Raw genomic sequence first — 28,000 nt, forward strand, 5'->3', positions numbered from 1 at the left:
TGCGGCAGCACCTGACTGCTCGCTTCCCAGTGCCGCAGCTCTTAGCAGAAGCTAATTGATGTCGCTAATTATAGCGAGTAGTTACAAGGTGCTAAAAAGTACCTCAAAGCACAATTAACGTACCATAAATGACACCGCCTGGGCTCCGCGGCAGTCCGGGCCAGCGCGGCGCTCGCCGGGCCGCAGTGCCGGCTCCCTTGGGCCGCTGACGGGCGAGCGGAGGCGCTCCCGGCCGGCAGGAGCCTGGCGCTGGCCGGGCCCTTACCGGGGCGGCCGCCGGAGCCCCGAGGCCGACGGTGGGGCGGGCGGGGCGCCCGTGGCCCAGGCGGCGGCGCATGCGCGGCGGCGCCCCGGAAGCAGGCGGCGGGCCGGGCTGGCTGCCGGGGCCGAGCGCCGCGCTGGGGCTGCGGGTACCGGCGGCACGGTGGGATGAGCCCTGCGGAGTGAGGGGAGCCCCCGTCCGCCCTCCTGCCCGCTCCGCTCCTCTCTCTGCCCCTCTCCCCCCTCCCCGGCTCCGCTCTGGCTTCAGGCCCCTTCTCTCTGCGCTGCGGCGGGCGGAGGCGGCGGAAGGAGAAGCCGATGGAGGGGAACCGGGACGAGGCCGAGAAGTGCATCGGGATCGCGCGGGAGGCGCTGGAGGCCGGCAACCGCGACCGCGCCCTCCGCTTCCTCGGCAAGGCCCAGAAGCTCTACCCGACCGAGACGGCCCGAGGTGAAGCCCGGCCCCCTCCCCGTCGGCCCCGCTGCTGCGGCCGCCCCTCCTCCCCTCTCCCCGAGACCCGGGGGACGGTGGGGCCTGCGGGCGGCGGGGTCTCCTCACGGCGGGGCGGCCGTTAGCCCCAGGCGCTGAGGCGAGGGGCGCCCAGTGCTGCCCCCGCAGCAGCGCGGGCCCCCGGCGGTGTGCGGGGCTGGGCTGGCAGGAGAGACCGGAGCGAGGGCTGAAGTGCCTCGGAGGAGCGCTTAGGGCCAGGTGGATCTCCCCCGAGGCGGCAGGCGGTGGGGGGTAGTGGGGCTGCCTCGCTCCTCGCCAACGGGCTTCGCTCTGGGCCAGCCCAGCTCCCCGCCTGCACTTCCCCCCGCCCTTTAGCCGCCTATATGTAAGCGTAGCCGCACAGACCAGGCTTAGACCCGATTAGCAGCAGGACACCTCGGGCCGAGGCAGGCTGGGTTGGCTTCTCCTCTGTCGCTGTGAATTAGCCCTGGCTAGCAGCCTGCAATGAGAGCTGCTGCTCCCGGCTGGGCCGTGTCCTCGTCCGCTGGCTTACTTGTGGTTTGGGGTTTTCTTGGTTTCCTCTCCCTTTTGGTTGTACAGCAGCTACGCAGGAATTGCAGATGGGTTTAACTTTCCTGGAGAAAACGCTGGGACAAGTGGCTACCCCTATGACTTGATTGGCTCTTTAGACACTTCTGTGCTAGAACTTGAAAAATAATTAGGGTCTTTCTAGCAAAAGGTGTTTAAAAATTTTTATTTTTTTTTTTAAAGCAACAATAGTAAGGCTTCAGTGTAGCAGAACTGTTACCTTTCTTGGAGTCTTTCTGTCACACTGTGTCAGAAGTCGGCTCGAAATACATTTGAACCCAACAGTGACTTGTCGCGTTCCTTTGGTTCTCGCTTGCATTGTCTATGCCATGGAAGGAATAGGAGGGCTCTGTACTGGCTTACAGGCCTCAATATTTACCATTTTTGGAACATGACTTTGGGGTGAAGTCCTGACTGGAAGTGTTCTGTGCTGTATTTTATACTGTAGTGAAGCCTTTAGTCAGGTGAGCAGATTCAGTGAATGTTTTCCATCCTCTCTTATCTCCTGTCTGTTTTTTATCTGCAAACAATAAATGAAGGTCCCATCAGTGCTATTCTTTTTTATAGTATGTAGTGCTTTTGGGTGTCTGGTTTGTTGTTTTTTTTCCCTGCAAGACAGAATGGAAGTTGCTGGTAAATCACTTGGAAGAAGGTAGCCATTGCTTTGGATCAAGAATGTGGCACTGTTTATATTCTTGCCACGTTAGATACCTCCCTGAAATAAAAACAAGAAGTTTGCCATATTCCCCTAGATTTCTGTGGCTTAAGAGGATGACACGCATGAAAATATTTTTAGCTTTTCGGGAGCTGTGTTGGTCAATAGGAAAGAAAGCCTGAGGGTTTCGATTCAGCTTCTTCCACCAAAGAGAGTGAATAGCTTTGCCTGCTTCACATAGCTTATTACCGTCTTATACCTCCAAGATAAGAGTTACAGTAGCTCTCAGGAGAAAGGAAAAAAAAAAAAGAAAAAGGAAAGATACCTCCATCAGATCTATGTTTTGAGTGTTTGGGTTTTTTTTTTAAGTAGGACTGCTACTACATAACCACCATTGTAAAGTACTCAGTGCAAGAAATAGACGGCTAATTAGGCTATTGTCTGTAGGACACTTGTTTTAGCCGCTGTGGAAATTAGCAAAGTGTGTCACAAATGAGGTGCAGATCTGGTGAAAAGAAGATGGTCTTGTGTTTATGGCAGTGGACTGTAATCTGGGGAACTGTGCAATGAAACTAACTACTTCACAGAATTTCTCTGTGATGTTAAATAAGTCACTTTACTCGGTTTCCATTAGTGATGGCTAATTGTTTGTACTTCGTTTTTCAGGTATTCAGCTTGAAACAAGGGCCTGATTTGTGGAACTGGTGGGCAGTTAAACCTCCATCTGAAGCTAATGAGAATTGCAGATGTCCTAATACCACTGAAAAAAATCAGGCCCTAGGCCCGATTTGAACTAGGTACTTAGAAATTAGGGGGCTCTGTAAACTTGTAATGTTTCTGTGCTTCAGTTTTCTAGCTGTGGAGGCTGGTAATTCTTTTCAACTCATCCCATTTCCTCCCAAAACAACACTCAATTAATTGAATTTAACTTTTTTTTTCTTTAAGTTTGTGGCACTTAAATAGCCCTGTTTAAAGTGCAGTAAGCTGCAAGGACACAGAATGTCCTGTTTTCAGGACAGGAACTGGAAGGTGTGCAATAAATTAGGACTGGAATTTTACGCTGATGAAGAACCAGTGAAATTACTGCTTCATTATCTCATTGTCATCTTTTACATATATTAAGTGAGGGGTCCACTTGGAAAAAAACCACCTTGGTAATTCATTAGATAATTAAAAATGCGTCATAGCACACACCCAAGAGAAAGAAACAGTTACGGTTTCGTGAGCTCTCTTAGTTCTAACACAAATTCTTATTTTACAGTCATAATGTGTTGGATTTGTGTGGTGATAGGACAACATGGTGCAGCCCCAGTTGTCGCTGTGCTCGCTGATTTTCTCTTCCGGGTATGTCTTAGAAGGTAGTTCATACCAACTTGTCGCTGGAGTCACATATGCTTCATAGATTGTATCTTTAGTATCATTTTGGGAACAATTGCCCACCATTTCACAAATGATGTTCTGTCAGTGATAAAAGCAATGCGAACGGTAGCGCTGAATCTTTTACTGATGGGAGCTTCCTCCTCCCCATGTTATAGCGGATTGTAAATGGACAGGGGGCAGGTTTTAACTATTGTCTCTAAAACAATACTATGTGTGGTTTGGTTTTGGCGACATTTACATTTAAAGTGCATTCAGCACTAGTTCAGTCATCAGTGAAGTTCAGTTTTGCTAAACGAAGCTTCTGCCTGAAATACGCTGACTGCAGCAGTGCTATTTTAAGGCTTTACTGGTGTGAAATATAAGGTCAGTGCTCATTTAATGATACTTAGCTAATGACTTCATAGTAGCCGTGTTCATGTTGATGTCACTCTCTGCTAGAAAATTGTTTTACTTCCAGCTGTTCAAAATATTGTTTGATTATGAGTTTTACTAATGATTCATCTTGCAACTGAATGGAAACTAATTGCTTCTCTGGGGAAGATTTGTAAGAGTGGATTTAAAGATAACAAAGGACAAGATCTTTTCAAATTTAGGTGTCATTCTTTTTGGAGTTGAAGGCAGAAAATGACATTAAGGACAGCTTAGTTTTTTCAGTGCTTCTTAGGAATTTCTTGCACTGTTTCTGATGCTGCCTGTAAAAACGAACTTTTCATGAGTATGTAAGATTAGGTTTTTAGGGTGTTATGTTAGTATGAGATCTGAATTCAACAGTTCTTCCATTAGTGGAAATGGGGGTCATGTTCAATGCATAATGGAATCAAATGCAGTGCAAGGATCTCTCATTCAGCAGCAGGTAACAGTACACACCTTTGGAGATAAGATTCGTTGTCTTACCTGATAAAAAATAAGTCTTTGGTTTGTTATATGTCCTGTTTAAAATACCTGTATGAACAGTAAAAGATTTCTTCGATACACTGTTAGTATTACAGTTCTGACAGCTGGTTTTACTACCAGCAGTTCATGGAAGAGTCAAAGTTGTTTCTGAATATCTGAACTGTATCTTTTATTTGAAGGAAACAATGGGCCCAGACTCTTTGCGTGGTTTTCTTTTTCAATGTAGAATAATAGCATGTTTATACTTGCTGTGTCCTGCCATCTTAAGAAGTTAACAGTTACGGATTTGAATTTTTAATTTTTTTTTCTTTGCAAGTGTCCTGCACTGTCTTCTCAGCAGTGCAGTTCCATTATGGGGATGGGAGGTCTGGGAAGGTGATTAGGCAGTAGAAATGTTGAAAGTATAGTGCAGCCAAACCGATTCATTAAAAGACTTATCAGCTAAGGTAGCTGTGAAAGAGACACTGGGTGTTAAAAATGCAAACTGTTGTCTACACCTGCATGTCTACCATTATTGCTACTACTGGTTTTGCACAAGCGTTCATGCAGGGATGAGGGAATTTCTAGAGCAGTACCAATATAAAGGCAGGATTTGCAAAACTGTCAAGTAAGCATTATTTCTAGAGGGTAAAGTCAGGGTCGTATGTTCAATTGGATCTCACAGGATACCATTATTAAATATCTAATGTCACAGAAGAGAAAAACAATAATCTTGTTTTCTGTTATCACTTGTCCAGAGCATGTTTGGACCAAAGATGCTTCGTTCTGAGGGCACTGTCTCTTCAAATCTCTGTTCTTGATTGGTTCTTAGCCTACAGGCACACTCACCTTGTTGGTGTTATTACTTCATTTACCTCATAACTTTGGATGATACTAGAATAAACTGTTGCAAATATTTGGATATATGCTTCAGCTATAATCCGTAGTGCAGCTATAGCTCTCCTGTTTTCAAGAACTTAATTTCATTTGTAGTGAAAGCATCCTCTCAGTATACAACTCGGTATGTAAATGTTAGCCTTTTCTTTATTTCTGCGGTAAAAAGCCAGATCTGATCAATTGATGAATCTTGCTGAGCCAGGCACAAGCACAGGACCGGCACTGGAGTCAGCTGACTTTCTCGTTCAGGCCAAGCATAGCTCTTCATCTGCAGTACTTCAGACTGCTTTGGCTAGTTGATGAATTAATGAATAAAAGCAAATACTGCAGAGTTTTAGGAAGCACATCTTATGGAAGTGGTTCTTCTCCTTTTAAACAAAGCTCCGCTTTGTTTTCTTTCCTGTGCTTCTCTGAGATACAAGCTATGGATGTGTAGGATCCCAGTTTTTTGCTTCTCTAAGAGAGACGCTAGTCAGAAGAGAAGTTTTTTTATTAGATTTAGGAGAAAATCCTTCAGGCTTCTTTTCACTAGCTTCTAGAAGAAAACGTTTGTAATAGCAAAGCTGTAATGTGCTTTCACAGTGAGTGGGACGTTTTGGGCGGGGGGGGCAATTTTTATTAGGGTATTTTTTTGTGCAGGTAGTAACTTGGTTGTTTATGAAACAAATTTGGCCTGTGTAGTTTGGCATCTTGCTTTGAAGGGATCTCTTTTCAGGAATGACAGACTATTTAATAATCTTTGATCCACATTATGCTTCATGTGCAGTCCCTTAAGTTAGAATGGTACTGTTTCTGATTTATTGGTAAGACAGATACCCCCAAAATACAGGCTTATATCCAGAAAGAAAAAGAAAACTTAGCGTCTGATGATTTATTGAAATTGCTGAATTTGAGATATGTTCGGACATGGAAGGAAAGAGGATTTCAAGATCTAGTAAAAGCGTGCTGGTTTTCAAGATCCAGGTCTCAAGAGTTGGATGTAGTTGTCTGGTCCTGACTTACCTGTGGCATTTAACAGTAGTTTGAATTTCGGCTGGTATTGCCTGGAAGAGGTATAGAGAGCATCAGTGTTTGGCCACTAATGGCTCAGGTTACAAATATCTATGTACTGTAGCAACTGAAATGTGCTGGAGATGGGCTTGGTCTCTGTATGGAATAATTTGCAGGTTCTTTAGAGTGTTAGGTTAGTTCCTCTTGTCTATTTACAGTTGCTTATTCTGATGTTTCGCCTGCAAAGAATGGGTTCGGTGCCTCTAAAAACCATTTAGAAATGAAGGACAAATTCTCTCCAGTATCAAATTACCTTGGCAGAGGTGGAGGGGCGTCCAGCCGCTAATTTTGAAACACTTTTCTATGGTTTTGCCATGAAAAGGAGTTGCAAGACTGTCTTCAGAAACATTTGTGCTACGAAGTGGTGATCAATAAGGAAGGAGGATGTAGCAGCTAGTCTCTTACAATGTGGTGCTCCCATTTAAGGTACTTGAGAGCCCCGACTTAATCACTAATGCCTATAATGATACTATGATATACTGTTGTTTTATAGTTTTGTTGGAAGCTATTATGAAGAATGGAAGTACAGCTGGGGGAGGCGCTTACTGCCGAAAACCAGCCAGTAGCAATGATCAAAGTAAGCCCAATAGCACGAAGGAGAGCAATGCATCTGCTGCAGGTGAAAGTGGAAAAGGCTACACTAAAGACCAAATGGAAGGAGTATTCAGGTATGGCCTTGTTTAAATACATAATTGCTTTTCATTCTGTTTATTATGTACTTATGCTTTCAGCTCTAGCATCTAAAGAAGCAACAGAAAATTCAAGGTTAGCTGAGAGGGGTTACTTGTACTGAACTGCGACTAAAAGGAAGTGGAGAGTTTTGTTGTGTTTAAACATGGTATGAGACATGCTCACTTTCCATGAGAAAGTTTATACTCATCTTTATATAAAGTAACCTTGATGGTTTAAAAAGAAAATACTCAAAGTAGTTATTAAACAGATCTCATGTTAAATGGAAGAAGTGATGAAAAGTCTATAGAACAACTTGCAGCACAGTGTTTCTATTCATAAATATTTTTATACTCATGATATCTTGAGTTACATGCTTGCTCCTAAAGTTTATCTTCAAGCTAATCTTGTTGTACAGGCTGGTTTTAGACCAGTGTTAAAACAATTTCATTCTGGAAGTACAGGTATCTGAGAAGAACTGAAGTACGTAGTCCAAGTTGCATTATAAACTCTGTCTGAACTTCATGTAGCACGATAGTATTAAGATGGGGTGACATCAGGAAAGGAGGATGTGCAAAAAGAAACAAAGATCAATAAAAATATCTTTTTGAGGCGAGTAATTCTTAAGTCACGTTATCGTAACACACTTTTTTGCTGTAGGAGTGAGAAAAATATTGTTGGATATGTGCCCTGATTTCTGCTGAAGAAATATGGATACAGCCACTCTAAAATTGCGCACCTCATAACCTACCTGTATTTTCATATAAGCTGAGCCCAGGTATTTTCAAGGGACCTCAAAGAAGGGAAATCAAGAGGTCCTTGTCTCCTAGTTTGTGTAAATTGTATGAACTGTTGTGCAAAACAGAAATTTGTGTGTGATTTTTTTTGTGTGTGTGTGAAATGTGTGTTGCTCTTGATATTATCTTGGGATCTTTTCCTGAAGTTCAATAATCTGTTCAGCTGTGCTAACGGTGAGGAAAAAGCAGCTTTTCTGTGTTGATACAGCAGCTCTGCATTCAGGCAGGTAGGCAGCAGCATCTCTGGCCTGGTTATCCTCTTGGTGTTGCTATTTAGTAGAGCTTTTCATTTACCATCATCTCTACTTAATTGATGTTGTTGCCCTTCATGATACATCTAAAGTAAAACCTGAATAAGCATGTACATTTTTGGCCAGCTTGAAATATTAGCTGTTAAAATGAATGCACGGTGCCTGTGTGTGCGCACGTGTGAGACAAAATATCCAGAAAGAAGTCCTCTGTAAAATGAGGCTTAGATCAAATTAAGACAGGTAACACATGTAGCAGCAGAAAGCTGCTACAAGGAAGGCTGTATTTCTGCCAGTATTCGCTCACCCGTGACGTGCCATTCTGAGCTGCAGTCTGCTATCACATCAGGCTCCCTGCAAGTTTGTTGGGCTTTTTTTGTTTGTTTTATGAGAAAGTAATGTCGCCTACTTTTTTCTGAGTAAAATGACGTCGTAGAGCCAACTTTTCTCCATGGTATGCTTTCCTGGTATGGGACATTCTTTTCTTGAAGGGATTCGCTAGATACCAGGTAAAATTAATCCAGTTTGTTGAGATCGGAGGCAGAATTAGGGGTATTCACAGAAGTTGCATACTGAGGATAATCTTGATGCAACATTGCTTCTTAGTACCTATCCTAACAATCTGCTTTGTGAATATAAAATCCAGGTTTTTTAAAAGTACCCAGATTTTTGCAAATAAGCAATTGTAATAGCTTGCAGAACAACCCGTGTTTGTTTGTATTTCACATATCACTTAGAAAAATCAGCTGTTAAAACAATATCTTGACCTTGGCTTGAGTGGTGTCACCATCCTTTAGTATAGCAGTTTATAAATCTATGGAGAGAGACTCAATTTTGGTTTAGGTGTGCGGTAATCAACAGAGCAAGTCCTCAGTTCTTGTTGGAAGTTTTGAAAAGTTTGTGATATTGTCAGTTAGAAAATTTGTGGCTAAGAATGAAAAAAACGTGTGTGCCTTGCCAAGGAGAACAGGATTAAATATAAACAGTGGGCTAAAACTTAATGGAAAAATATAACATGCTCAGTGATGATATCTGAGGGAAAGCTCATGTTTAAACTGCAGTGAGAATGAGCTTTCGAGTTGGAAACATGACAGGCTGCATATGTTATTGCTTCAATCAGGCCCCAGACTTTCCCAATTAAATGAAACACACGCCTCTGGGGAGGGTATTCTTCAGAGAGTAGAGCTTGTCACCACTGTATGCTTCTGTTGTACCACAGTGGGATGGCTTTTGGACCTTTGAGTTGGTTAAAGAAATGCTGCATGAAAAGAGGTGGTTTTAAATAGTGTTTCATGCCTGATTTTTAATTCTTTTTCCTGTAAGGAAAAAAGCTTTGCTACCTTCTAGATAGCAAGGTAGCAAAATCTTCAATTTTTAATAAATTCTGAATCTTACCATGAATTTGACTCCGTCAAACTCAATTTTTTCTGTGCTTATGATTTGAAAGGTGGTCATTATCCTCAGGTATTCTTCCCTCTAGGTTTTTTTGGTTCTGTATTAGTAATTGAAGATAGACTGCGGGAAAGCATTCCTGATTTAACTACACATGCCATTTCCAGCCCTTTTTTATAAGCTGTAGTGAGCAGTCAGACAGGGGGACTCACTCTGAGCTCTCTGACTTGGATTACTTATTAGTATTCCTGGAGTTGTCCTGCTATCTTGAATTTGCTTGTGACAATAGATTTAAGAATCATAGTGAAGGGACACTTGGAGCAGTATACTAATTTAACTGCATTAATTTTCATCAGGGTTACTCTAGTAATGTTGGCAGGCATGAGTACAAACAAGCAGCTCTGTGCTGTTTTTATTTTTCCCACATACACAGGGGACACTGTTCACTAGCAAGCTACAATAACACTTGTGTAGAGCATTACATGAGCTTGCAAACAAGTTGGTCGACAGGGAGAAGCATAAGATGCAATGCCTTTCCACTGAGTGCCTAAGTGCTGGCTGATGCTCTGTTCTTTGTGGGAGTGATGCTCACTGTTTCAGTGTGACAGTTTGAAGCTTGAGATATCCAAAAGCACTTTGCTACTTTCGAATTGAAATGCTTTGAAAGTACCATCTGTAGTACATGCATATTTTTCTTAATGATGCTTATCTTGTCACTGAGGGCTGGATCAAATTGCCTTAACGCTTTAGGTGGCCTGCATATCAGAGATATTGACAGGAGACTAGCAGAAATATGTTAGGACCCACAGTAGACTTAAGTCTTTTTAAAGCAAGTGCCCTAGAAGTCTCTAGGCAATTGAAAGCTGTCTAAGCAATGTCAACTTAAGACAAGTGCATGGGAATCATGTACTGGATTAAAAAAGGGAGAATTTTGCTATTGGATTCTGTGGTCTTTGCTTTAAAGCAATTCCTTCACTGCTTGATGTAGGGGATGGGCATTTTTTGCTGAGATAAACACAAAGTATTTGTGTGAGAAAGAAAATTTAAACAATTTTTTCTTCTAGTTCACTTAAAACAACTGAAGAAGAAGTGCTGATCAAAATTAAGTTACTAGAGTTCTTAATTACTTTCAAACAAATTCTGTTCAACGTATCTGCCTACTCATACCAACTTCCCTTTGGAAAGGTGTAGTGGACTACTGTGAAATTAAAAAAAAAGAAAAAAGATCATTTGCCTGTTGTGTATTAGTCTTTCTTATTTCTTTTTTATGCTGTGAAGTGTGCATTATCTGTTGTCTGCTACATGATTTAAAAAAACAGTTTTGGAGATACTGATAGGTCATATACTTTATACAGACTCCCTTTAAATGATCGTGAAATTCATATGGTGTCTGATGTCTCTTTCAGGAAATAAGCTGGAGCGTATATTCCATATTACCTTTTTGATATCTGAAAGATAACTGCCATGAACAGTAGTATGCTAAAGTTGGATTGCTGTCTTGTGAAAACTGTGGTGGAATACTGCTTTTCCTGCCCTGCCAATGCCTGCTCCTCAGAAGAGAGCACAAGAACAAAATTTTGTATTTTGATCTTTAAGGTAGAACCAAAATGAACTAATAGAGGCATGAGTTCTGTAGGAAGCTTGCAAGGCAGTTAAATGTCATCCAGAAGTGGTCGAGAATAATCAGCAACTTTGAATTCATGGACTAAACCAAAAAATTGCCTCTATGCATTTCATGGATCAAACTAGAAGGAATGCATGTTGCCTGACTGCCTGTTTCCAGGCCTTCTGCTGAGACTTCTGCAAATACAGCAAAAAGAGATATATCGTTACTTTTTTAACATGGGGCCAAGAAGATAATTAACTGAAATTGGAATAATAAGAGCAATCAACATGTGCTAAAATGGAGGGGGGGGGAAATGAAGCAAAGAAATCAGGGCATGGCTCTAATTAGGCTGCTAGAGCTACTGTGGTTGTTGAAATATCCAGTTGAATGGTTGAGAAAGTCAAGGTGGAAATCACAGTCATAAAGCCTGTCATGGAAAAGTGGCACAGAAGATTTGGTGGACTTTGTCAGAAAGCTCCTGCCTTTAATCTACACTTTTTACAGCTACAATAAAAGCTTAAACAAAATTTGGATAAAAGTAGGTTGATGCAAACACAGCTTTGAATAGACACAGGAGAAACAAACTGACCAACCAGGTACACCAAGAGCATGGTACTAAGACGAGCACCTTAATGTGTTGTTGAATCTGTCAGTATAACAGAGATCTGAAACTTCTGGTGCACTAATTTCAGAAACTAGGGATATGCTGGTACCAGCTTGAGTTCCTCGACAACTCTGTGACCTTCTCTTCCCAGTCCAGAGCACTTTTTGCAGACACTTATGTCATCCACACTGTGACCGGGACATTCTCGATTCAGATGCAAGATGCCATTTGCATCAGGACCCCTGCCATCATTGGAAACTTGAACCACGTAGAAATTGGTCTGCATTTTACTGTGTTTTTCTGCTCAACTCTGGAATCAGAAGTCAGTGTAGCTTCCTCTTGCTCAGTTCTTTGTAGCTCACATTCACTTTGCTGCTCACTGTGCTGCTCAGTTCAGATGACCATTGGGAGAAATAACTGCGTCTCCCATCGCAAGCTTTTGGAGATAGCGATCAAAGTATTTGTCTTTTGGGCCGTCCCTGTGCATGTAGACAGAGGCTTTGGAATGCCTTTTGAAATACCTAGTCGTACTCAAAACTTCATGATTATGGATCACTGCAGGTATTTGATAAAGAAATGCAAGCATCTCTGATAGGTTTTGTTAACTTGATAAAAGCTGTTGATGCTGACCTAATCTGAATTGTAGACTTGAAAAGTGAAACAAGCAGCACAGCAGTAGGATCACATCATTTCTTAGTCACAGGAGAACCAGTGGTGGTAGCCCCAGAATTTCTGCAAGTGTGAGCAGACGTTTGAGGACCTGAAGGGCTTCGTCTGCCTTCAGCCGTCAGAGCATGGAGGGGAGCTCAGCGTCAGGCAGAATTGGCTGTTATTGCAATTTGAAGCTGGCTGACCAGTTCTGCTGCAGGTGGCTTGTCAACTGCAAGCTGGGATAGTGGAGCTTTGCAAGTCATGACGAGATACCTCCGTCAACAGATTGTGGATTAATGTAGGCCATCGCTTGCCTTCATGCTGTTTGAGAAGTCTATGCTCTAAAAGTCAGATATTATTTCAGGAACATCCAGCAATGTGCCCTCCTATAACAGCCAGCAAATCTGTTAACCATAAGGACAGTGCCAAGGTGCTGGCAGGGGACTGACAATGCAGCAAGGACATAAATTAGCTAAACAACAGAAATAATTTGATAGTGATTCAGATACAGAAGTGATCCAACCAGGAATGAAAAACACAAGAAGAGCAATTCACAAAAAACAAAACCCTAAACAAATGAAGAGTGAACCGAACTTCAGATATGCCAGAAATAAACAATAAAAAAGCCCAATTCAATACAAAAGGGGCAGTCCATAAGCAAATGATATGTAAATTGCAATTTTAAAAAGAAACATCTGCTGGAATTTACATATGCAAGAAAACTAGCACCGGACAGTACAGTGCCCGAAGTGCAGCAAAACCAACCAAACAACAACTTGAAATGCAGCTTTCAGAAAGGGAGTTGTTCAGGCTGAGTGCTGCAGGACAGGGGTTTCAGCTGTGGTTAAAAGCTGTAAGTAAGATCAGTGATCAGTTCTTCCACAGCCTCCACTGGTTTTACTCTTAATTTTTCCCATCTTCTGCTGGCCGATGTTGTGTGGCCTGCACTAGGGGACAAGTGGGAAGGGGATGGTTCCTTCCTTCCATCTGTCCTGTGACAAATCTCCACAGGACAGTTCAACGCTCCAAGCAAGGGATTCTGGCAGAGTGAGGATTGTCAGACATCAGTCTACTAGAGACAAGGGGTGAGGAATTATGTCCAAAAAGGCCTGCTTCTTCTGAGGGACAAGGATCAGGTTGGCCTTGGCTTCCAACAGCTCCTGGCAGCTGGAGAGAAATTTCTCATCAGGACAGCAGTAGTTTGGAGGAAGAAGACTTAAGTCTTGGAGAATTTCTGTGCAGAGCCTGTGATCCCCATCTCTTTAAGGTGGAGGAGGGATGTGGTGTGTGCTCCAACAGTGTTTGAGAAGTCTGGTGACTGCACAGCACACGTATGACCTGAGGATCTAGTGGGTTGCCCTGGTGATCCCGTATAGTTTGTCCTGCTATAAACTGACTTACCAGGTTAAGTTTGTGATGTGTTCAAGTTCTGCCTCTCAGGAGTGCACCGCGAATGCTGATAATTTTGTTTAATTGGAAAGCACCTTCTAATTGTCATTGCTTGTCCCATCATCCTCAATACAAAGCTGCTGCAGTACAAGTTTTGGTGCAAAACTCGCATGGACTTTGCTGATGGGGGGGAAAAACCAAGCCATTACCCTGTAATGATTGCCCTGAATTGTGCTCAGCAAGGGACCTCCTGGCAGAAGTCAGTAACTCCCTCCTTGCAGGGAACTTTGCATTAACTAGATGCTACCTGCTCACAGTCCAGATGCTTTTTGCCTTGAAGTGGCAAAGCAGTCATATGAAACTGTTGTCTAATGGCAGGGTGTAGCAAGGGCTTTGTAGCACAAGGTCATTGCTGAGAATTCCAGGCTTAGGTATGGGGTTTGGTCCCTGTGCATTTGTATGGTCATTTAATGTATTTTATCTGTAAAGCTTGATCTGCATAATCCAAAGTCCTGCTAAACTCTGCAAAATTGGCATATGTGTATGCGTATTCCACATGACTCACCATGAAGTCACATGCAGTGCTCCCCAGGCTGCCCGGCAGAGAACTTGCAGCTTGTGTTTGCTGCTGAGGTTTGTAAGAGCCAGCGCTGACTTGGTTGAGGCCTGAAGATGACAGGGGGGCTAACCAGCGAGCAGGGGTTATGTATCTCGGCGTTAATCCTGTGCAGTAGTAGCGTAAATCATCTGGAGGATCGGTTACAGGTCTGTTGCAGGCAGTGTAGCTGTGAGTGTGCCCATCCTGACAGGAACACACAAGGGAGAATAAAAGTCAGGGGTGGCGGTCACAAATTCACAAAGGCTTCCTTGTTTGGGACTGGCCGTTTAGCCTAGTGTAGCAGGTCAGGGTATGAGGTTGATGTGATATAAGATGTGCTTGAAATATTACATCATTGCTTCATACGAAATCAGGAATGTTGGAACAGAGATGCTTGTGTATTTGTAGAATTTTTTGTTTAACAAAGCAATCACTAGCAAAGACTTGCTAAGAGAAAGGAGAAATGTGTTGTACCTCCTGTACAAGTGTACCAAAACACTTGTTTCTTGATATATAACAATAGCTCGTTTGTGGACCAGGTTCAGGATAGCTGTTGCATGGAGGGTGACTGCATTCATCCCTTTGGAAGACAAGTGCTGTATGACCCACAAGGCAGGTTTTGCCCTGCACTTTCTCATCAGGAAACAGCTCTGGTTTGATGCACTGGCTCTAAGCAGCAGATCACAGCGTCAGAAGCTGGTGGGTCGTGTGCTGACCTGAATGTCTTCTGGTTGCTACCCACCATTCCTGCTTTTCCCATGAAGGTTTCCCACTGGGCGACTTTCACTGGTTGTGAATGGGGAAAAAACTCTGCAGTGAGTTTTTGAGGGTTAGAAGAACAGGTTGGATTTTCTTGGGTTGTTCTTCCCCCCGCCCCCCCCCCCCATTTTTCTCTTCTCTGCATCCGAGAGTTGTGAAATAAGTGCATATCAGGTCTGCAAAGAAGTAAACTTTCATGGTTGTGTTTTTGTTTTTTTTTCATGTTTGTTACTTCCATGAGAAATAACCACATGCTGTTGAGGGGAAAAAGTTGTTGAGGATGCACAGTGCTTAAAAACACTTGAACAAACATTTAACAGTACAGTTTTAATGCTAATAAAATAACAACATTACTGAATGTTGATGACTCGCTACCTAATTTTATATCAACTGAAGTTCTGAAGAGTCTGGTAAAAACAGATAATTCAGATACTGAATTATTGAAGAGAAGAACTTAGATCGGATGCTGAGATACCCATTTCTTGAAATAAAAGCTTAATTTGACACTATTACACTTTTAAACAAAGCTATCTGTTATTGATACAGTTCATAAGTAATCCAGGTCTTGAGGATAAGGATGAAGGGATCTGTACACTGCCAGATTTTTTTCTTGTACAGATTAACCAACAAAAGTTTCCAGTATTCAGAGTATAATTTAATGTATTTTCTTTCCATTCTTTCTTGATGATGGATTGACTGTGTTTTTTTCAGTTAGTTTTATCAGCTTCCTAACTGGAGCTTATTAAATGTTACTTCAATATAATGACCTATATTTATTTCACAGGATGTTCGTGTTGGCAGCTGCCTGCATACATTCAATTCAGTGCTCTTGTGAGCGTTACACTGAGACTTCCATAAAAGCTCGTGTTATTTGAACACGTGAAATTTGATTTGATCAATCTGTGAACTATGAAGGACCACACACGATGGTGTGGTTGTACTTCTGATCCTAGCATGCCCTTAATTACAAGGTACCCATTTTTCTTTCATGAAAATGCCAAAGGCTTGCTTACCCCCTTTTTTTCCACTGGGCTGCCCTGTGTATAGTCTTTGTAACGCTAAACCCATATTTAAGTAGAGATCTGTGCATTTAAGAGAATGTGGACACAGTTACAGCCATGTGAAGAGACTCACACGAAGCTTTTAAAATATTTATGGATGTATTTCTTGCTCAGACCAGCCCTTTTCTTTTGGTATGCACCAAATGTCAGCGTGCCTCGTTTCTGCAGTGCAACTTTGTGGTTCGGCCTTATTTTTCTAAGTTTCTGAATTCTGACCTAAGTAACTTGGTTTGATTTTAAGGTATATTTACTGGTTTGGTCAGTTCTTCCTGACCACATAAAATTAATGTTCTCTCCTGTAACTGCTCTTTTTCTTTTCTGAGTATTGTAAAGCATACCAAATCATTACATCATTTCCAGATTTTGCTTTTCCTGTCTGGGTGAGACTGCCTACAGGAAGAACATTTCCGAGTTTTCAGAGTTTTAAAAAATGCTATGTTGAACACATGAGATGAGCTGAATCTGTACTTGCTGGAGCTGTTATTGTTTCTTTGAATTTATATAAACACTTACAGAAAGTTTGTTAAGATCCAGGTGCATTCCCAGCAGCAGAGGTATTTTCACATGTCTTATTTCCCTGAAAAGTGAATGCCTGAATGGTGTTATGACTTGACTTCTACTTGTAGAAAGAGAGGTATTGTTTGTTTTGTTTTATGCTGTGCATACCAAAGCACCTTTGCTGTTGACAGTCAAAACAGGCCGTCCTACCCGGTAGCTCTGCAAAGTAAATTTGGAATCTTCATTTTATGCATTAGTAACAGCAATATTCGTCTAATTGGGAATTGCAAACTGAAACCTTTTCTTACAACTGTAGTAGTTCTACAGTAGGAATAGTAAAATAAATACATGTAGTAAGTAATTTTGGGTACAATAGTTTATTGTGCTCAATAGTGAGTTTATTATGAAAAATGGAAATCTTTGTTTCTAGAGTGGAAATTTTGTTATATTTTATATTGAAAGTGAGAGATGTAATGTATGAGTGCGATGTATTACCTCATTTGCAGCTGTGTTCTAGCAGACTACTTCTACATTGGTTTGTTTACAACATTTTACTTCATTTTCTTTTGCAGTATAAAGAAATGTAAAAATTACTACGAAGTCCTTGGGGTGTCAAAGGATGCAGGTGAAGAAGACCTAAAGAAGGCTTATAGAAAACTTGCTTTGAAATTCCACCCAGACAAAAACCATGCACCTGGAGCAACAGAGGCTTTTAAAAGTAAAAAACCATTTTTACTTAAATTTCTTCTATGATTAAACTTTGTCAGATTAGAAGAGCTTCATCTGCATTGGTCACTTGTATTTTTACGAAATTGTCAGTGAGGTGTTTTGTAGCTAATATTAAACTGACATTTTTAGCCAAGAAAATAGTTGACCTTTATTATCTTAACATATACATAGAAGTATAGATAAATAATGTGGACTTCTGCAGTAGGGTTCAGTTTCAGAGGACTGACTGTAATTTTCAGGTACAGGGAGCGAATGCTTGATCTGTGAAACGCAATTGCACTTTTTTACTGGCTTTTGGCTTAATGTAATCAATTGAATTTTACTATCTTGAGTCTTTACTGTACTTGAGTTTGGAAAAAACGAAGTGATACTTGATAGCAAAATGCATTTTTTACTGAACCACGTGCCAGGCTAAGTTACCTTTTCCTTAGAATTCCTTCTGTGTGTGTAGTTTTAGTACTTTTTCCACACAGACCCACTTGGGTTCCAACCTGGCCTTATTAATAGTTGTCTTTGACCATTTCTTAGGTAAAACTTACAATCTGACATGACCTTATCTAAGGCTGCCAAGCTTAGCCCTGCACAAGGAAAATTGTTGAGGAAAAGCTTTTTAAAGAAAACTACCCCTTCATCTCAGACACTGGTGAAGAAAAATGTGAATCTGTAAGAAATAATCATACATAAATAAACAATCTGCTTGTGGTACATCTTTCTTGTTTTTTTTTTCCTGTGCGAGGTTTACATGCAGACATTTGAAAAAATCAATCAGATAAAACTCTTACATCAGGTGAGGGGAAAAAAAAAGAAAAAAAAACAAAGTCCTGAGCAAGACTTCTGATGCAGACTTTAAGGGATAATTATAATAAAAACATTAACAATTCCAGATGAAAAGTAGATAGAACATAGCAGGAAAGTTGATTGCCAGTGTTTATTTTAATACAGCTATGTGATGGCTTTATCTAAAAAAGATTATATTTTTCAAAAATAGTCTCCAGCCCTATAAATAAAATAATTCTTCCTTGTTAATAGCATTTTAAATAATCTTTACAATGTAAGGAATTATTAATCTTTTATTTAACATTAGCACTTTGTACAAGTTTGATGTCTTTGGCTTAATTTCACTTTCTGTTTTTTAACTAGATGAGTAAATTAACAAAATTTTGTAGGGGAATCTTGTTGACTAAGAATTATTTAGTGAAATATAGCATTTTTTCTTGCATCAAAATTATTGTAATCTTTTTGTATGGCTGAGTAAATTTATGATTTAGTTTGCCTACAGAGGTGTCTGATGAGCTTCTAACATCTAGCTGAGAAAAGGAGTTTTGTAATAATAGCTATTATTTCATAATCATGCTTTATTTTAAGGAAAGGTCACATTGGAAAACAGACCTTAAGTTTGATGTTAGGCAAGGTAGTTACTTAGATCTTGAGCTACCTAGTACTATGCTTCTGTTGTGTTAAGCAGTCTCCCTGAGGTTATATTTTACATTAAAAAGTTTATGCAAATATAATCACTTCTAATGTTGTGGAATCTCTTTTACCAGCTTCATCAAAAATCTTTCCTTTGAAACTTTTGACAGTTTTTTTTCATTTTTCATGTCCTTTATTTAAAGAAAATTATATTTGAATCAAATCTGTTGTGAATTACCATCAAATAATCAAAAGCAAATAACAGATAGTCAAAAAAGATTGCTGACCATACCGTGACAGTATGGTGTCTTCACTTTATGTGAGTTGCCCAATTTATGTTTTCCTATTTTCTTAATTGTTGGGAAAATCTAGATTTTCACTACCAGTTCTATCCTCATGCTGAGTAACAGGAGAACCTTGTAGTAATATTTGGTGTCCGTAGTGTGTCGTGCTCTCAGTGCACATTACCAGGCTTCATTTCTTTGGGTTTTCTCCTCCACTTAAAGGAATTGATAATGATTATTTCTATAAGGGCATCTTAAAAGGCATGTAGCTAAGATTCATTAACTTTTTTTTTTTAGGTTGGATAATGTTGAAGACATTAATTATGCAAAGCCATAGTCTTATTTGCCTGTGTTGAGGTTATAGTGTTGCACCTTTCACGAACTTTTGATGACTGATGGCTTTTCGACACTGAAAAACGTAATCCCTGTGCCTTGTGTTGGTTGGCTGCAAAAGCAACCTGTTGTTGGAGAGCCCTGGGGGAGAGAGAAGAAAGGAAAGCAGAAGGGGTTTAATGAAGATATGAGTGAGTGAAGACTGTTGATTGAGTGCCAACAGAAATTTTCCTTCCGCCTGTAAGAGGTGTATGTCTGTGGCACAGCTAGGGTCAAAGCTTGTGAAGTCAGCAGAGCTTGTGGTCTTTTCACACTAACTCAATTTTTCCCTTTCTACTGTCAAAATTGAAGTTGTTAATTCGTGATAATGTAGCACGAAAGGGGACAAGCATCCAGGCCAGGCGCTCCTGGCCAAACACTGAGGTCGTATTGACAACCTTGGGAACACACATGTTCCTGACATGCATGTGTGTTGTAGCCTTCATGTTACATCGTGCAAAACTTTGTGTTATTAATGTAATCCATAAAATATCTTAAGAAGCCTATAAAAAAAATACAGTCACGCTCTTGTAGACAATAAAGGTGATGCATGTGAAGAAATCACCACTTACTAAATGAAACCAAAGAAAACCTACCGAGTCTATGATGTTTTTAAGCTAGGCTGCGAGAGCAAACTGAACTTTGCAATTACCCCACTTCAAAGCTTTCATTGTAATGCCTGATGCTTTTTTTGTAATTACAGTGAGAGAGAACATTTCTATGGGTGTAGGTGTTCCCCTAGAAAAAGGATCAAAGCTCTCCTGCCTCCTGTCTAGTTCTACAGGATAAAAGCACCTTTGAATAGTGTTGGTGGGAAACTTTGTGGAAGCTATGTTAAGAAAAGTAGAGATGCTTCTGGACCTTGTTGTGCTATAGCTGGTTTGTAACGTACAGTAAAGGACATAATTCACTGCCTATTCCTGATTTTGAAATTGCAATTTTTCATGCTGGAATAGCTCTTATCTTTCATTTACGGGAGTTGTCTTGTATTCCTTGCTTCAGAAATTGGAAATGCGTATGCTGTGCTGAGTAATCCAGAAAAACGAAAGCAGTATGACCTTACAGGCAGTGAAGAGCAAACATGCAATCACCCTAGCAACGGTAGATTCAACTTCCATAGAGGTTGCGAGGCAGATATTACTCCAGAGGATCTATTCAACATGTTTTTTGGAGGGGCCTTTCCAACAGGTATTTGTATATATGAGTATAATCATCGGGATATGGTGGTACTGCCCAGAGTGGCATTAGAGTTTGTGACATTATGAAACAGTAAAATTACTCCAACCTGCCACAGACCCCAACTCTTTAATCTACATCAGTTTATTTTTCCCCTAAGTGTTGCAAAATCCCCAAAATCTAAGTTCAGTTCTTTGCGGTTACTATGGTGATTCTGCATTACATGAAATAACAAATCAGTTGTCTTAGAGCTTAAAATACTTATTTTAAACAACTTTGAAAGTGTAAGTGATCTTAAACTTGAGTTATTTTATGTGTCATTGGGCAGTACTGTTAAATAGTTTGTGGTTTTGCTTCTGTATTGACCTCTAAATAGTTTGGGTTTTTTTTTTAACATGATTTAAATGTGGATGTTCCTTTCCTCAGGTAGCGTACATTCATTTTCTAATGGTCGTGCTGGCTACAGTCATCCTAATCAGCACCGTCAGAGTGGACATGAAAGGGAGGAAGAGAGGGGTGATGTATGTTTAAGCACCATTGACTTTAAACTGTGTATTGTGAAATTTGCTGGTAGTCACTTTCAGTGATGTGGCTGTACAGGAGCTCTGTACTGTAGAGCAGGATTTGTACTTGTTGGTTGCATATTTTAAAACTTTGGCAGGTGGTGGTCTTACTGATTGGTATATAGGTGTGCAAATTTGAGAAAATAATAGCCTGGCTTTCTAAAACTGTTGTTCTGTGTCACTATCTTACTAGTGACTGGTAGTATTAGCCTAAATATGCCACTAATTGTGGTCACTAATCCTTGTCTGCATTTAAAAATTTATTTGGGCTGAGGTAAGGATTGGAGTTAAGGCTCAGTATTCATCTCTATGAGTAATATAGAGTCCTGTATAATTACATATCACTGTATGGATGAGATCAAATCATGATGTACAATGTAACTGAGTCCAGCTATTCATTTGATAATTGCTTGTGGCTACGTGCTAACCCATGAACTCTTGCAGCTTGAGCACTCTATGAATACTGTGTATGCATTGGAAAGTTAAGATAACACCACAGTGTTTGCAAGTTTGTATTTATAGATTTCCTAGCAGCTTTTGATGCTTAAAGCAGAAAGTCAGGCTTAGCATTAAATCTTGTCAAATTTACCTGTTTACTTGGTGCTGTTGTCTGAGATACCCGAATCTGTTTTGTTCCTTAGGGAGGTTTCTCTATGTTCATTCAGCTGATGCCTATTATTGTGTTGATCCTCGTCTCCTTGTTGAGCCAGTTGATGGTATCTAACCCTCCTTACGCCTTATACCCAAGATCGTAAGTAATACTCGATTACCTTAGCTTAAAACAGAGGGGGGGATGTTGTAATGACCCTCTCCCACTTGGAAGCATTTTAGAGAGCCTTCCATTAGTTGGTCCTTGACTTCCCATGGTGAGGAAAGGGAGGGAAGGTATAGATGAAGCAGAACAAAACTTGAAAGTTAGGTAGTAAGAACATACATGAAAATGTAATGGAGAGAAGAGGTCAGCAATACCTGGAGTTTAGGAGGCCTTCTGATAGAAGGCAGTGGGTCCGTGCAGCATAAGATGTTGTAAAGGTGCTTGCATATCCAGTGTGTTTAATCTCGAATCCTGAAACCTCCTAAGGCTCATTATTCTTTTAGGGGTCACCTGTGCCTGTAGCAAGTGAAGTACTTGAAAGCAGCTTTCTCATCCTTATCTAAGTTTTGAACTAGATGAGGGCTGGGGAAATTGTCTATTCTTTCTTCATTTTAGGTGATGGTAAAATCGTTTATCTTTGTTTTCTCGCAAAGGATTCTACTAGTGGAACTTAGCTGGTTTGTACAGTAGGATATATAAACCTTTCTTCCTTGAGAGAAATAAATAGCTTTAATCAAGCATGCAACTAGCTAGTAGACTTAGCCCACTTGCCAAAACTGTTTTAAAGGTCCTTAGTTCCTTGCAGAGCTCTCAGTCCCACAACAGAAAGGTTTCTTTTCTCTTCTCTTATTTTTCAGAGCTCTTTATTTCCAGAGTGGGATGTTTTTCGCTTCTGCAACTAAGCTTTTGTGATGCTTATAAACACTGCTCTGCCAAAATATTTGCGCACAATTTTGATTTTTAATCCACAGAATACCAGCAGGAAAATGGATTTGTCAGGGCTCGCAGAAAATGCTTTAGAATGGAGATGCCTGTACTGGGTTACTACAGAATAGTAACCTGTTTTTCTTTCTGTTGAGTTTGAATGTAATTTTCTATTACCAAAGCTTATATTTGACTAAAGAGATACGAAAAACGTGTCTTACTAAAATGGGGGGTTTTTTTCAAGATCAAGGGTTTAAGCAGCAGAAGTTTAACGTTCAGGTAAATGTAGTCATTTTATTCTCTGGCAAATTATACAGCCATTCATTTCATTACTTGTCTTGAAAGGGCAAATTCAGTGATGTGCTGTTCTTCTGGAATAGAAATATTTACTAAAGGCGTATTTGTGGTGTAAAAAAAAAATCAAATAAATATCTGGCCTCTCTCTCTCCCCCTCCCTCCTTTTTTGCAGAAGTACGGGGCAGACCATAAAAATGGAGACAGAAAACTTGCACGTTGTTTATTATGTCAACAAGGACTTTAGAAATGAATACAAAGGAGTGTCACTACAGAAAGTGGAAAAGAGTGTGGAAGAGGATTATGTGTCCAACATTCGTAATAACTGTTGGAAGGAGAGGCAACAAAGTAAGTTTGGTAATGTTCATAATTTCATGAAAGCATGCATTTAATATAAAAAAAAGAAAGCCTGAGACAAGAATCGAGTACTTGTACTACTAAAATATCTCAACGCGAATGCAAGTGTAAGGTTCCCTACTGTTTTCCACTTCTAAAGGCGTCCCCAGTGTCACTTAATTTCTGTGTTTTACTCAGTGACCTAACAACCATCTGCAAATCATCAGCAATTTTAACCTGCTACTCTATTGTCTGTGACCATTTCTCAGAAAATTAAAGACTAAAGCGAATTGATAATGAGAAAGAGATTGCTTTAAGTTCAGGACGAAAGCTAAGAATTCTAATCTTTTCCACATTATTTTATCATGGCAATATCTCATTTCCCTAGGTGCTTTTATATAAACAAATGAATGAAACAAAAGCTTACATAGTTGTTTCCAGAGAAGGAAAAAATAATCTGCCTTGGACCACAGTACAGACAAACACTGCTTTTCCAGGCGACCAAGGACACACAGCATGTTCTGTAGAACATCACAAGCTGTAAATCAGTGCTGAATCTTTTGCCAGTGCTGAATAATTTTTATCCCTGGACTTGGTACCTTGGCTATATCAGACCTTAAAAACAGGGTTGGTTGTTGTTTTTTTTTTTTACTTCACCCTCTATTTTTCCAATCAAATTTGATATTATACAAGGAGCTATTTTCTTGCAGGAGCCTAGAATTCAGTGGTAAAGGATAGGACTAACGAATAGCATCGGCCATCTCCAAATCATCAGCAATTTTAACTTGTTATTCTATTATCTGTGGCCATTTCAAGAGCCTATCATGCTCTGTGAGAACAGCGCTGCTAAAATGTCATCAGTGTTGAAACTGCATGGTTTCAACTCTTCAGCTGGTAAACTTCAGTAATACCTTACTGGTTAAATAATCTGCTCACGAACTGTCAGTAAACTGACCAGAGGCAAATAGCGTGCTCTTCTCTGAGTGAAATCCTGTGCTCCTGCACAACTTCACTCTCTGCAGCCCTGTTGTGCCAAGCCTTCCAGCTGAGATGGCCCTGTAGCATCTCCCGGTTGTAAAAGACAGCCCGGCATCATGGCTAGTCAAACGCCTGAACAGGCAAAGGACTGCACGCATTCATTACAGTTGGCCTGTACACGTACAAATACAAACTGCCTTGCCTGTGCATAGCAGGCCCAATGCTTCCTGGAGGCTTTATGCTCCTTACTCATGAGTACACGTTGCTTCCGCACAAGTAAATCTCAACAGTTTTATGAATTGCTCACAGGAAAGAACTGTGGTCAGAAAACTGTGCTGATGGGTCACATATATGCCAGAGAAACACCAGTACTTTGGGGGAAAACATTCAGATTATTGCCCAGAGTACTAGATTTGATCAGAACAATTTTTCCCAGATTTTTCAAATAGAGGAAAACATGAGAAAATTTTGGGGTATAATTCATAAGCAAATATAAAAACTCTTGTATATTTCCAGCTAGGTTGTCCTTTGATCATCTTGAAATGTTTGAATATGTTCACTCTTCGTGAAATGAGTACCTAATTTTTCATCTACAAGTGGTTGCTAGATGAATGACTGGTAGACCTAGAATAAAATAGGTCACAGAAATGATCATGCTTGTTAACAAAAAATTAAAGACAAGATATAATCCAGCACAATAAAAAAAGGACATATTATTTGTGTATTTTTCTCAGCGGAGTGTAGATCTGGAAGGATAGTTTTTATTGACCTAGTCATTACGCTTAGATTTACTGGCATGTTACATTTGTGTTCCCGGTAATATATTTACTGTCTAAATACCTTTGAAAAGGTTTGGTTGATATGCAGTTTCCACCTGGCAAGGGAAAGAGGAGGAAAAAATACCTTTCCCATTTTTCAGCATCTGTTCTTGACATGCTTACTTTTTTTAAGCATGAACAGAGTCCTGGACAATGCAGAGAGGCCCACGGTTCCATATATACATATTTACTGGGCAAATGCAATGATTAGACAAACATCTGACCCTAGTATAAAGAAGAGAGATAACCTGAAGGTGGTGACTGTCATGTTGTTTGCTATTTGCAATTTATCATGTTGTGAAAACTACCCAAGCCCCTAATAGATTTTCTCTATTTATAGAAACAGCTGATTTTGTGGGTTTACAGATTTAAAATGCCTGTTGTCTGTTGGATCTCCTTGACAGTTAAAATCTTGCCAGTGTTGATTGACATTTAAGAATGCCTTGCTAATGCATTTTGAGTTGAAGGGCTGAAAAAGATTTTATAGAATTAAAATGCTCAGCAATGTCAAGCTATTGAACACCAGTATAATTGAGAGAGCTCTTTTATTGACACCTCTGAACACTGGCAGTCTGAAGCAGCATCAGTTGAAGTAATGGGCTTAACATTCAGAATGGATTTTTTGGGTGCAGACAAGACGCTAGAGCTGTCAATAATACGCAGGATCACCGAGTGTGGCCTATAATTGTATTGTTTGATGAGGTCTGACAGAGGGAGTCGGGGAGGGTCGTGTGGTTTTTTTTTAATCAGGTACTGCTGTATGAAATATGAGGGTGTTGGAAGGCTGTTACCGCTCTTGCTGCTGAAAAAGATGAAATGCTTGTGAAGATCCAGCGAAGAGGAGCTGTAGCAGTGCTGTTTAGCTGGTGTCTGTGGGTAGTTAGAATAGAGAGAAGGAAAAAAGGGCGAGGATTAAACCTGAGGTGTTTTGGACAGCTCTGAGAAGGAATGTATCGTGTTCGCTTAACCTGAAAAATCTTTTCTCTTTTTTTCGTTAAAGAAACAGACTTACTTTATGCAGCAAAAGTATATCGAGATGACCGCCTCCGAAAGAAAGCAGACTCCATGCCCATGGACAACTGCAAAGAACTAGAACGGCTGACCAGCCTCTATCGGGGAGGATGAACTACAATTATACACGTACATCTTTACGTATGCCGTTATCTCTCTTGTAAATTAAGAAGAGATTTAGTTTCACCGTGAATGCTGGAAGAGAGGGGTGGATGTAAAACTCTACTGTGTAGCTGTTTCCAGAAACCTTATGCTGAAATATCATTTAATGGCTTCTTTACCTACTGTGAAATATAGGTAACTTTAATTGTCTAGATTTTACTTCAAAGCTTCTGTGAATTCTTTCAGCAGAGAGAATAGCTCAGAAAGGATGCTATACTTGTAGAGACTTAGTCATAGTGGTTCTCCTCTAACATATTTGCCATGTAAATATCTGTGGAAAGAACACTTTGTGTATATACGAGTTAAATGACTTTCTATTTAAAATCTCAGAAATTTAGTTCCATACAACATTTTGTCTCACTGATGGAATAAATAGTCTGATTACATCACTCCTATTCAGATGTCAAGTGTGTGGAGTTGAAACAAGAATTTTTAATATTTTATCTCTAACTCTATGTAAAATCTTCTAGGTTTACCGGCTTAGAGGAACTTGGTATTTTTAAATATAATGGCATATATTCCTAAATATCTGTTGGGGTATATTGATCTGGTGTAGAGTAGCAGTTAGCTGTTGTAGCTTTTTAGCGTTTCTAAGCAATGCTGAGAAAACTAAGAACTACACTAATTTCTTTTCAAAGTAAATTTTTGCAAATGCTGTACAGACCATTATAGGCATTGCTTTTAGTACTTGCAACAGTTTACAGCAGCTCTACCATTTGGTATTCCAGTAGTAGTAAGTCCATACGTATGGTTAACATGCATCCATAGCTTCCTTCATTTTCACTGGAAAGGTAGAGGAAAACATGCAATAGTAAAATCTTAAAGCTCAAAAAAAAAAAAAGCAACCTAATTTTTTTTTTTCCTGGGAGGCTTCCATTTTCTTACTATTTTTTTATTTCAGGCTAGGTCCCAACACTGATTCCTCAATGGGCACCACAAGTGGAACAGGGAAATATTGCTAAGGACAAGCTATGTGCCTTTCAACACTTTTGCCAACTATTTAAATGCTTTCCTAGTTTGCAGTGTGCTCCTATGGTCAGAGCCATATCACTTGTCCTGGGGCGGAAGAGCTAGGGTTTGCGTTTCTCTGGACCAGAATGTTTGCTGCACCTGACTTCCCAGAAATGAGCAAACGTACCCTTCGGCTCCTACGTACGAGATCATGTAACTCCGTGGCCTGTACGTGGAAACTAGATGTAGCCACACCTGCTGATGCAAAGAGGTGTTTTGAAGCAGCTAAGTACAATGTACTTGAAGTTTATTGAAACTGGGTTGAAAATGTTTTTTAGGTTCAGTAGCTGATGTTTTTACATTTTAACAGTGCTATGCAGCGGAATGTTTCTTGTATTTGCGAATGCCAGGTGGCTCGTGATACGGGCGGTATTTTTTGTTTGAGAAAGCTGCTATCTTTGAACAATGCTATCAGTTTATGTGGAGCCAAATTCTCCTCCTAAATTGAAAGTTTAAAGACTTGACTGACTTCATTGGAATTCCTTCTGATCTAGAGCAGGATTTGACTTTAGAAATACGCTAAATGCTATTGCTCTAAGTGACCCAGAAATCATGTTGCATATATACCTTTTCTAAACTGTCCCACTGGAAATGTCCTCTATTGAATTGGTGTAACATGAGAAGGAGTAGCTGCGGGCTTTTAACTAAGCAGCTAAACCAGCATTCAAGGTGGACATCAAAGCCTGAGGCATGAAGCAGAACTAAAAGTTGCTGACACACAAAAAAAAAAGGTGGGGGGGATGCTGTAGTGGATGTCTTTACTAAGTTTACAGGAAAAGTACTGGAAAGGCACCCAAATGTTTGAAGTTTGCAATAGAAATTTATGGAGAAAATGTGATTCCAAGGATTTTGTAACTGTCCAGAATGTATTGTAATTATACTAATGAAAACAAACTATCAAAGTACATAC

General features: G+C 40.3%; 1 protein-coding gene across 2 annotated transcripts; it reads left to right on the forward strand.

The window, feature by feature from the left end:
* Positions 1–330: 330 nt before the first annotated feature.
* DNAJB14 (DnaJ heat shock protein family (Hsp40) member B14) lies at positions 331–27,999 on the forward strand. 2 transcript variants are annotated; one of them, XR_012587349.1, is made up of 9 exons: positions 348–712; positions 6,649–6,823; positions 17,000–17,145; positions 20,225–20,410; positions 20,825–20,919; positions 21,603–21,712; positions 22,950–23,122; positions 25,907–26,214; positions 26,981–27,999. XR_012587349.1 is itself a non-coding variant. In XM_074589485.1 (8 exons), the coding sequence occupies exons 1-8, from the start codon at positions 580–582 to the stop codon at positions 26,029–26,031; spliced, it is 1,143 nt and encodes a 380-aa protein (XP_074445586.1). In that variant the 5' UTR covers positions 331–579; the 3' UTR covers positions 26,032–27,999. The 2 variants fall into 2 exon arrangements, 1 of the variants encoding a protein (XP_074445586.1); XM_074589485.1 differs by having other exon boundaries at positions 331–712; positions 25,907–27,999.
* Position 28,000: the final 1 nt, after the last annotated feature.

The sequence above is a fragment of the Larus michahellis genome, chromosome 5 (assembly GCF_964199755.1).
Source record: "Larus michahellis chromosome 5, bLarMic1.1, whole genome shotgun sequence".
Lineage (NCBI taxonomy): Eukaryota > Metazoa > Chordata > Aves > Charadriiformes > Laridae > Larus > Larus michahellis.

What these genes read in the sequence shown, in the direction of transcription:
- DNAJB14 (XM_074589485.1), top strand. Translation starts at nt 580, where the DNA reads ATGGAGGGGAACCGGGACGAGGCCGAGAAGTGCATCGGGATCGCGCGG. An exon ending in CCCGACCGAGACGGCCCGAG is followed by an intron (nt 713 to 6,648) that starts GTGAAGCCCGGC and finishes GTTGTTTTATAG; the next exon opens with TTTTGTTGGAAGCTATTATG. An exon ending in CAAATGGAAGGAGTATTCAG is followed by an intron (nt 6,824 to 16,999) that starts GTATGGCCTTGT and finishes TTTCTTTTGCAG; the next exon opens with TATAAAGAAATGTAAAAATT.